Below are 11,201 nucleotides of genomic sequence, written 5' to 3' on the forward strand. Positions count from 1 at the left end.
GTAAGTGGAAAATGTGGAGGTGTCCTTGCCCAGCAGCACTGGTGGGTTTGAACCGATAACCTTTCCACCACTAGCCTGCTTTACTAACCAACACACCCCCATCCTGGCCCACATCTGTTACTAATTTAGATGCTTTAGAGTAGAGACAAAATGTAATTTAATGGTAATTCATTACAGGTCACATCAATTGTTAAAACGTGCCTGAGCAGAGTCAAAATTGCTCTTTGAGTTGTCAACTGTCAAACATAAAGACCAGCAGGAAGCAGCAGGTACACTCATGTTTGTGTTTTGGTGCCCTTGAGTGAAGGGGAAATTGCTACAGGGTCACATTTCAAAACGTACCATAACACCCCTTAACATTTGATCTTCTTTCTGTGCGTGTACATGCCAAAACCTGAAGACAGGAAAGGCATTAAGAGGATTTTTGATCCCAGTGATCTTTTTTTTCACAGTGCAGATTTGTTTGTTCAGGGATTTCCAAGCACACACAGTTGACAGAAGTTAAGGTTAAGTCATGCCATCACAGTTTCATTGACATAATTGTATAAAAATGATGCAATGCTAATACAATAGAAACTGACAACAAACTTAAGAGCTTAAGTAATGTCTTGCCAAAGATTCTAAAGCAGTAAAAGGATGAGCGTGGGAGCCAAAAGTCAGACTATCTGCACAAGTGAAGCGGTCAGGGCTTGGAGATTGATGGATTCTCAACGCAACACCACAGATGTGCGCTGCAATTTTTCCATGAGCAGAGACAGATTTGCGGTGTGTGTGTGAAACAGAATTTGTCCCAGATTTTCTCTCTTCTTCTTCCTCCCTCTTTGCTCTCCTCTCTTCTCTGCGGGCTGGATGGAGGGAGCTTTGATGTGGCACTCTCTCAGTGTTGTGACCGCAGGCCCAAGAGGAACCAGATGCTCTTTGGACTGGCTTGTGGTGGAGAGGCATATATATATATATAAATAAAGAAAAGAGAGAGAGAGAGAGAGAGAGAGAGAGAGAGAAGATGGGTGCTGGGCTACAGGGGGCCTGCCTCCATGCTAGCAGAGTTTACTGTAAAAGTTTTCCGCACCAAAGCAGACAGAGCTGGGAGTCTGGGTATGTTAACAGACAGATTAATGTTCTCTCATTTACTGTATGGCTTGTGTAGGCAAAAAAAGCAAATATCATTGAAGGGCATTGTAACAGGAAAACATCAAGTCGTCAGCAAACATGGGCATATATATAATTGGGTTCAAGACCCCAAGAACAGCACCAGATTTTTCCACACACTGAGCCATCACAAAAACACTGAGATATAAAATTTAATTGATCAAACCTTTAAGTCCAGCAAAAGGGCAGCATAATTATCATGCTGAATGGGTTAGCTCTCCCAGATTAGGCATTTAATGTGCATGCTTAAAAACAACCAAAAAATGTGTAAACCTGATGTGCTGCCATCTTCAGATAAGCTATTCTAATTTAAGTTAGTTATGTGAATTATGTACGTTATGTAGCTAATGTACGTTATGTAGCTAACGTCTGTTATGTAGAATAAAGCTGGTGTTTTTGAAAAAAATTTGTTGAAAAACTCTTTCCATCCTGACAGCAATCAATAAATAATAATAATAATAATAATAATCTTTATTTGTAGAGCACTTTTCAAAAACAAGTTACAAAGTGCTTTAACAAGTGTAAAGACAATAATACCCAAAAAACAATAATACCCAAAAAACAATACAAGATAAAGAAAAGAAAAGACTAAAATACACGTTTAAGATAAATATAAAATTAGTCAAATAGAATAAAAGGGATAAAATAAAGTCAAATAAGATCGGGAAATGCTCTCCTATAAAAGTATGTTTTAAGAAGGGACTTAAAACATACTTTTAAAAGAGTTCACTGACTCAGCTGACCTGATTTCCTCCGGCAGGCTGTTCCAGAGCCTCGGGGCCCTGACAGCAAACGCTCTGTCCCCTTTAGTTTTTAGTCGAGACTCTGGAACAGACAACAGACCTCTGCCCGAGGATCTCAAGGTACGTGCTGGTGTGTATGGGACTAAAAGTTCAGAAATATAACAAGGCCAGAGGCCATGAAGAGCTTTAGAAGTGATCAATAGAATTTTAAAGTCAATTCTAAAACATACTGGGAGCCAGTGTAATGAAGTTAAAATAGGAGTAATGTGGTCATATTTCTTTGTTCTGGTTAAAAGCCTGGCAGCTGAGTTCTGGACAGTCTGGAGTCAATCACTAGATTTTTGGTTTAAATAGGTGAAAAGGCTGTTGCAATAATCCAGGCGTGATGAGATGAAGACGTGTAAAATGGTCTCGGTGTCCTTAAAAGTTAACATAGATCGAATTTTTGCTGTTGATAAAAACATGATTGAACAATCTTTGTGGTGTGCTGCTCGAAATTGCTCGAACTATCAAACCAAACACCAAGGTTTTTTGCAACAGGCTTAATGTGATTTACTAGGGAACCAGCAGATGGCAGTATTTGATTTGCCATCTGCTGGGACCCGATGACCAGGATTTCTGTTTTGTCTGTGTTTAGCTGGAGGAAATTATTTGACATCCATTTTTGTACTTCACAAAGGCAGTTGTTAAGTGAACTCAGCATTCCAGGGTCTGTGGATCTGACAGGCAAGTATATTTGTTTGTCATCAGCATAAATATGAAATGCCGTATTTATGGATAATATGTCCAAGGGGAAGCAGATACAAGGAAAACAAAATGGGTCCTAAGACCGACCCCTGAGGCACACCATATTTAACTGGACAGAACAAAGAGACATAGTTGTTTACAGACACGCAAAACTTCCTATTTGACAGGTAGGATGAAAACCATTCTAAGGCAGTACCAGAGATCCCCACCCAGTGCCTCAGTCTGTCTAACATGATGTTGTGATCAATGGTGTCAGAAGCAGCGCTAAGGTCCAGGAGTACCAGGACTGAGCACATGCCTTTATCAGCAGACATTAAAAGGTCATTGGTGACTTTAAGCAGGGCAGTCTCAGTGCTGTGGTACTTCCTGAAACCAGATTGAAACTTTTCAAATATTTTGTTATCAATTGATCTGACAAATCAAAGGCTCTGCCACAAAAATGAAAGAAATCTAGTATTGTGGCTGTCGCAGGACTATAATAGGCACGGGCAATCGTTTCATTTGGTCCAAATAAAATTAATGGCTGGTTTATCTATCCGTCTACATGTCTCCCTAACTGTGCCACTCTCTCCATGCACTCAGTGTGCATGAAAATGGGTTTGGGGGAGGGCCTATGGAGGGAGGCTTGAATGGTGATGGTGGATTTTTTTTCGGTTGGATACTTTTAAAATCTAGCTGCCTCTTGCTAGTTTCTCCAAAGTTTTCTACCATAGCTTTAACTTAAGTTAAAAAGAAGTCAACGTTGACACAGGTAACAAACACCTCAACCAGCTCCCTGCATGGAATTTGTCGCTCCTGACACTGACCTGAGATATGTTGCTTGTAGTGTTAAAATATTATGCTAAAGGGGTACCCAGTCTGTTAAAAAGTGATGCCAAGTGAGACCCGCAACATTTCAACCATCACGGAACTCAATTTAGCAGCTGTTTTTGGTTGTGGCTCGCACCCATTGGGATACATCATTGCTAACTGATTAAAAAACTCATAAAGAAATAATAAATAAAATCCATTGCAGTATTGTGCAAGTGTTGATGACATTACTTATTAATGTTAAATTTGTTTTTTCAACAAATGGCTGGATGTTGAGTCAGAATATGAATGGTCTGTATATAGTCTGTATTTGTAAAGCTCCTTTCTAGTCTTACCGACCACTGAAAGTGCTTTACAATACATCACATTCACACCATCCACACACATTCCTACACTGATGGGTGTAAGGTGCCAGCTGCTCACCAGAAACAGATATTCACTAATTCATACACATTCACACACATGGTACAGCCATCGGGAGCCATTTTGGGAGCAATTTGGGGTTCAGAGTCTTGCCCAACGACACTTCGACAAGCAGACTGGAGGAGCCGGGGATCAAACCACCACCCTACTGAAAAGTGATGGCCGCTCTACCCCCTGAGCCACAGCTGTCACCAACAACAGTAAAAAGAATATAGTATCTCTCACCACAACAACATGTGAGTCAGAATCTGACAGACACATAGACAGAAGAAGATTTTATATTGAGGAAAACTGTTCTATTTAATGCCCTGGACTGTGATTTAATGAGGAAGTTAAAAATCCAGATCCTGACGAAACACCAGTTCAGAATCACAGGACTACAACATTTAAACTTTATTTGAAACATTTTAAGCAACTGGTTACATTTAACTGACTATCTTTCTGTTGACTTGTGTACGTTTGCTTCAGTTTGCAGTTTCCTACATTTCCCAGAATGACTTGTGACAACACCCAAAGAACATGCCTGAATTTGCTCCTTTCGGCTGTGGTTTTTCTGTGTAGGTGGAGGGAGTGATGGTGGCAGTAAAAGCCAGAGTTATTCTGGTCCCAAAAGGGGGGGGGGGGGGGGGGGGGGGGGGGGGGGGGGGGTACTGTTACACAAAATGCTGCATGTTTTGTTGTTAGCAATACTGACGACACGAGACTACAGTCAATAGAGGAACTCGTTTTATGCAGTGGAATTTCTACAAAGGAGATGAACCCTGAAGTTTATAGTTTGTGATTAAGATCATTAAACTCATCAAACTCCATTGTTTGTTGAGAAAAACCCTGCAAAACAATAAAGCATTTACTGTACATCTCCAAAGGTTGTGAAAAAAACTTTTTTTCTGAGTTGACTTTTCCTTTGAGGACACTTCTGCAGGCTGAATATTTGCCGACACAGCAGGTTTGTACCCCTGTCCTGTGTTTGAAGGACAGTCTGTCTGACCACCAGGCCACCTACAACCACACTAGCAGGATGACAGAACACAAGCTGAATCAAATCCGTCTCCCCCACGACTCTCCATAACCGCTCGTACTGTACCATTACACAAACCTCATAATAGTTTTGATTTATGACCCTCATGTGGCACTGGAGTTTGGCAGGAAGCCTACGCAGCTCCATCTTCAGGCTTTGACCACAAAAAACATAAAGGCGTACACTAAGAATTTCCCTTGGGTTGCCGGTCACTGGAGACAGTAATGTAGCTGAGAAGACATGAAAAGCAATAAAGCTATAGACATTGAGATTAGACGTTGAGATCTGACCTCTTTAAAATGATTCCCACCTCTGAGCAAAGTCAGTCTTTCCACCATCTTCCTCTCTCTTCTTCATTAGCTTCCTCTTTCCGTTTCTTTCTTTCTCCGCCACTCTCTGTGAGGCACACATGACATGAAGTGTTTATCCCACATGTCAAATAACTGTTTATGCAGTAAACCAAAGGAGGGCCATGCAATGGCAGGGTAACGAATACTAGATGCTAAGTACAATGGAATGATCCAACTGTTTTGATTGGAGGGCAATTGAAACCGGCAGAGAATAAACAGAAACAACTAAGAGCTGGTTTTGTTTATTAAAGATGAAGACAAATAAAGAGAGAGCATGTTTTGTGAGTGACAGTGTTTGTCTGGAAATTTAAAGAGGTTTTAAATAAGCTGCAAGATCAGAATCACTTTTATCGTCAAGCTTAATAAACACAGCAGTTTGTCTTCTTTATGTTGGTGCGGATGCGTATTGACAACAGAAGTTTGCAATACAGCTTGACTTACTGGTACAAAGACCGCATGACAACACATGCCTTCCAAACAGAGAGAGAGAGAGGGGAGTGACATGAAACAAATGTCCCTGGTCAGAACCAAACTGAGGATGTTGTGATGATATGGGTCTTAACAACTAGGTGACCAAGAACAACAATTTTTCTAGATATAACTACATAACACTACAGTTGTCTAACTTAGAGTGAGGCATACGTTTTAAGAAAATTATGCCCAAATACAATGTGAATCAAAGACCCTCTGTCTGGACTTAAACCTGGGATGTTGCAGATACTTACACTCCTGACCTAAGCTCTTTTTATTCTTTATTGTTTGGTGTATTTGACAAAATGCTTCTGTAGGACTGTATTCCATTTTTGACTTGCAAACTTTTCAGGCAATTTTACTAAGTATTTGCTTTATTTCAGGTTTTTTTTTTAGAGTTTCTGTCATTTTCACAAAGGTTTTTGTAATGTGAAAATGGAAAATGCACCTAAAACTGGTGGATGGAATCAGCCTTATGTGTATCTAACTGTAGGGTTCGACTACAAGAAGACTGCTTTTCAATAACATAAAGATGACTTCTACAATGGTCAGTCAAGTCCTATGAAGGCTGGAATTAAACTTCCACAGAGATACCTGTAAAAATGGACCTATGCAAAGAAGGGTGTTGTGGTCACAGAGGGTCACAGAGGAGCAGACGTGTCCAAATGTCAGCAGCATGTCGTGCAGACTTGAGCATCAAGCAAGCTGATTGGTTGGTTAATTGGTTAATTGGTTTGAAATGGAAAGAAACTAACTATTACATAGTATGTAAAAGAAATATGCACAAGTACAAAAAGAAGCATCCATGCGCACAACCCCCTTGCACATTCCCCTTTGTGCGGTTTCAGAGAAGCATGTTTAAATTAACCTATGGTAGCAAGTTAGCCTTTCATGTTCAAACTAGCCACGTGTGCCTTTGGCTATCTAAGCGCTCACGTTTCAAGCGATTTACTGTCAATGTCTCTGATAACAAGATTGCAGAGTTTGAGTTAACTTGAATGATAAATAAATTCATATTATCATTTTGTTTGACCACAGGTCTCATTTGCTCTTCAACCTTGCCAGGTCGCTAACAAGTCCCTATATTTGTGGCTCTTTGGCTCCACTCTCTGATATTTAACTCGTCCAATAAAATTTTTCCTGCCTCAGACAAATCGTTGTGTAGCCAACCCTTCAAGATGCTCGTTTAAGAGTTTTAAAATGCAGATTTGTTTTCCAGTGAGCATCGAGTCAGACGAAAGTCGTTGACAGAGCAACTCCAAAACTATGCCAGTGGTTTATTTTATGTGGAAAAGTTGTGCCAATTTAAGGATCCTCTTTGGTTTCCTTCTTAAAGATCAAAGGCTCCGGGCTAATCTATTTGACTGGGCCCTGCTGTCTCCACGACAACAAGATCAGAGACAGGAAGCCTGCCTTTCCTTCACAGGCCCTTGTCATCAACAATGCAACCACTCAGCAGTGTCTGACTCTCACATAAGTCACTGTGTATGTGTATGTATGTATGCATCCCTGTTTGCATTTTTGGGTGCATGTGTGTGTAACTCAACACGACAAAACCCAAAACCTTTCTCATTTTCCTTGTGTGTGTTTGTGCATGAGGTTGCTGGGGTTTTTTTCACTTTGGAGTGAAACACAATCTCAGCTACCATTCTTTTTATCCTCAGTGTGTGTGTGTGTGTGTGTGTGTGTGTGACGTAAGTGAGAGAGTGTTGAGTTCTGCTTCACTGACCCAGAAAACATCTTCAAATGTTGCGTTCTTAGGTCACTATGGAGCCCCCTGTGTTTGGCCAGCACATGATTAGAAACTAAGGCCAAGCCTTTTCTTCTTTGGCTCAAAGTCCTTCTTTTGGAAAAATCCAGATATTTCTTTTCTGTAAACGTTTCTACCAACAATATTTTATGCATACACTGTGTGTGTTTTTAGCTTTTAAGTTGTGAAGACAAAAATCGCAAGGTTCAGTATGCTTCAAACTAAGTCATTGTGCAAAGTGTGGTCCAAAACACATTTAACGGCAAGAGCAGGCTTGAAATTTCATAATTTTAGGGGGAAGGCCACTTGGCCCTTGGTGCTGTCAATTGAGTTGAGGGCACATAGGCCAAATGACTGGGCTAGCAAGGCCAGCAAATAAAATGAAAAGTCCACGGAAATTATGAATTTATCTTAAGGGTTATTGATGATTATTTTGTGCCTGTGGAGCATCAAGGCCACTGTGGTTGCAGGACATCTCAAGTTCTTGAGTGGCATGAGGCCAATCTGAGGGGGCATGGCCTTCATGAAATACCTGCCCTGGGCAAGAGTGTCTGTTTCTGTTCTGAATGGTAACTCAAAGGCAGGGCAAGAAGCTTATTGTCATATGGAGCCAGAAAAGATCATTGAAAATCGCATCGGCATTTGTAAAAAGACAAATAACTGAAAATTCAGCCTCAGAAAATAATTTTACTCATATGTATGTTGTGTGATTCACTCCATATATCTAGATAAGGACAATGTTCTTTAAAAAAGTAATTTAATGTCCTTTTTTATTCACTATTTCTGTTTTTAGTGGCCTTTGATAAATCCCTACACCATCACAGTTGTAACATCACGGCTCAACTAAAGAGGTGAATCTATGTGCGAGTCGAGGCACTGCAGTTAGCTCAGACATGTTTTGTAATAACAGTAATTGCAACTAAATTATTGGTAAAATTATTCTTGTATGAGGACTGCTGGTGAATGTTATGATATTATTATATGGACCAGAGCATGTGAACAGAGTGAGGGGGTGAGAAATTCTGCTCCTCACTCATGGTCTCTCTGCTGCTCCCATCAAAGGCGCTCAGAGTCGACATGCTCAGTGTTGCTCCGTGCACAAATAAGATATCTCCCCGCTCAACTCAAATCGGTCATCACTTGTTTCAAATAAAGGAAATAGATTAGTGTGTATTTTTTGCATAAACCCTAGCCTGGCATCCAAAAGAACTGAGCATCAAAAACCACATTTGAGCAGTACCAGAGCAAAACTGGAGCGGGATGTGAAGCTTTGTTAGTTTTGCAAGGTTAGCAAAGATTTAACCTTATGTGCTCAGGGTCCTTAAGGTTCACAGTTACTAGTCGAGCTGTGAGCACAATGTGCAGATCATCACCTCACTCTCCTCCCGGCCATTGCCTGATGAGAACAGTGTGTCACAGACTTTTTGTCATCTAAAGGATTGTTTCAAGCTGAATGTGAACAATATCATTTGGATGCCTGTAGGCCTTTACGGACTGAGGGATTGTTGAGTCTGTGTCCCATTAAGGATCTGCAATAATCTTATGATTGAAAGATGGAATGAGGCTGTGAAAGCTGGAGGGATCAGCTGCAGTACATTAGGACTTAAAGCCTGACAAATCTCGCTATTCTGGGTTCAAGGAATAGATTCCATGGTGTCCAACTAACCGGATTTTTCCCTCTCCACTCCATCTTGTTTGCATAACATCAAGAACTGGGTAAATTGAAAAGATAATCCCCATTCTTTTATGTGTTACTGTGGGGTATGTGGTGCTTTGTGCATTGAAGTAGAAGCAGTAGACATAATTTACAGTATGAGCCCCATCTGTGAGTGGGATCTGTGGCAACTGTTTTTATGGCTTGTTGTTTGAGCTTTTTTAAGTACAAGGTGGTTTTGATTTGGCCATAAGTACATAAACATTTAGCCTCACCATTTTAAGTCATACTTTATAAAAGGTTAATAAGTTGGTAGAAATGGCTTTTAAAATGGTAATAATTAGACTTCATAGATCACCAAAAGTAATTAATAAAAACAACATTTGGGTTGTCAGGTTGCAATAACATGCCTTTGGCTGGCCATAGAGGAGGCATATCAGGAAACAATGACATGAATCGTTTTTTGTTAGTCATTTTTAACAGTTTTGGAATGCCCTGACAAACAATGTTGTCCTGATAATAGGGAGGCCAAATCAGAAGATCATATAGGTCACTTTAGAAGGCATTGACAAACAACCTGCTTTGACATTAGCATCCCAGTTGGTGTCCTTCATGTGGCTGGTCTGTCAGAGCACCTAAGTTTCCAAGTCAGATGTCAGACGGGCTACAGCAGCAGAAGACCACACTGGGTGCCACTCCTGTCAGCTGAGAATAGGAAACTGAGGCTTCAATTCACACAAGCTCACTAAAATTAGACAACTGGAGGAGATTGGAAAAACGTTGATGAGTCTCGATTTCAACTACGACTTTCAGATGGTAGGGTCAGAATTTGGTGTAAACAACATGAAGGCATGGATCCATCCTGCCTTGTATCAATAGTTCAGGCTGCTGCTGCTGGCGTAACGGTGTGGGGGATATTTTCTTGCCTCACTTTGGGCCCTTTAGTACCAACTGAGCATTGCTTAAACACAACAGCCTTCCAGAGCCTTCGTTGCTGATCATGTCCATCCCTTTACCGCAGTGTACCCATCTTCTGATGGCTACTTCCAGCAGGATAATGCACCATGTCACAAAGCCCAAATCATCTCAAACTAGTTTCTTAAACATGACAATGAGTTCACTGTACTCCAGTGACCTCCACAATCAACAGATAGAGAGACCTTTGGGATGTGGTGGAATGGGAGATTTGCATCATGGATGTGCAGCCGACAAATCTGCTGCAACTGCATGTTGCTATCATGTCAATATGGACCAAAGTCTCTGAGGAATGTTTCCAACACCTTGCCCAGAAGTCAGTAAACAGTCCGCAAAAGATCAAGGAGGACCTTCACAGCTGAAATATGCCCTTTAAATGAGTGGTACCAGTTTAGCCAATCACAAGAATCCTTATGCGGCATTCAGACCAAACGTGAATTTAATCCACGCAACGCTCTCTTCTCGGGGGTTTAGTGTTCACACACAACGCGATAACGCAAATAAACACAACTCGCCATTACTACAGCTGTATGAACCCAAAGCAAACATTTTGTTGTGATTAAATAGCAATAAACTGATGCCGAAATAACTACAACATGATGCAGATTTGTTAAACATATGAATTCATGCTTTGTCAGGTCTGTCAGCAGGACAACAACTTCTAAAATGTTTGTTTTCTGAATGGAGTTTGGATCGATCAGGGCTATGCTATGCTAACTTGGTCACAGTAAAGTACAATAATAGCTGGAATAAAGTTACAGACGCATGTTTTCTGAACTCACCAGGTAGTTCAACCTCCTCGCTTTGAGTTGAAAATATTCAACTCTCGCGAATTCATTTGCGTTGTCTTCGCGTGGCTTTGCGCCGCCCGACAGGAAAACGCGGCTCTATGCTCTTTGAATTGACTTTGTATGTAAAGACACTGCCCCGAACGCTCGCTTTGCTTTTGGTCTGAAAGCACCATTAGACTTGTAAAATCAGATGAACTGATTGCCTAAACCGACGGTAAACTTTAGTATTTGCTTTCATTTGAAATAAAAACATATATAAGGCAATAGTGTTTTTATCCCTGGTGGGAATGATTTAATTTCTACTGCACAACAAATTGGGC

General features: G+C 40.8%; 1 protein-coding gene across 1 annotated transcript in view; it reads right to left on the reverse strand.

The window, feature by feature from the left end:
- LOC123972441 (protein APCDD1-like) overlaps positions 1-10,946 on the reverse strand; it is a 41,572-nt gene extending 30,626 nt beyond the window's left edge. Inside the window, exons 1-2 of the mRNA XM_046051946.1 lie at positions 10,873-10,946; positions 5,201-5,286 (exon numbers count right to left, since the gene is read on the reverse strand). Of these exons, the coding sequence (XP_045907902.1) occupies positions 5,201-5,247 (47 nt within the window). The 5' untranslated portion in view covers positions 5,248-5,286; positions 10,873-10,946. The remainder of the gene's footprint in view (positions 1-5,200; positions 5,287-10,872) is intronic.
- Between the last annotated feature and the right edge of the window lie 255 nt (positions 10,947-11,201).

The sequence above is a fragment of the Micropterus dolomieu genome, linkage group LG06 (genome assembly GCF_021292245.1).
Source record: "Micropterus dolomieu isolate WLL.071019.BEF.003 ecotype Adirondacks linkage group LG06, ASM2129224v1, whole genome shotgun sequence".
NCBI classification, from domain to species: Eukaryota; Metazoa; Chordata; class Actinopteri; order Centrarchiformes; family Centrarchidae; genus Micropterus; species Micropterus dolomieu.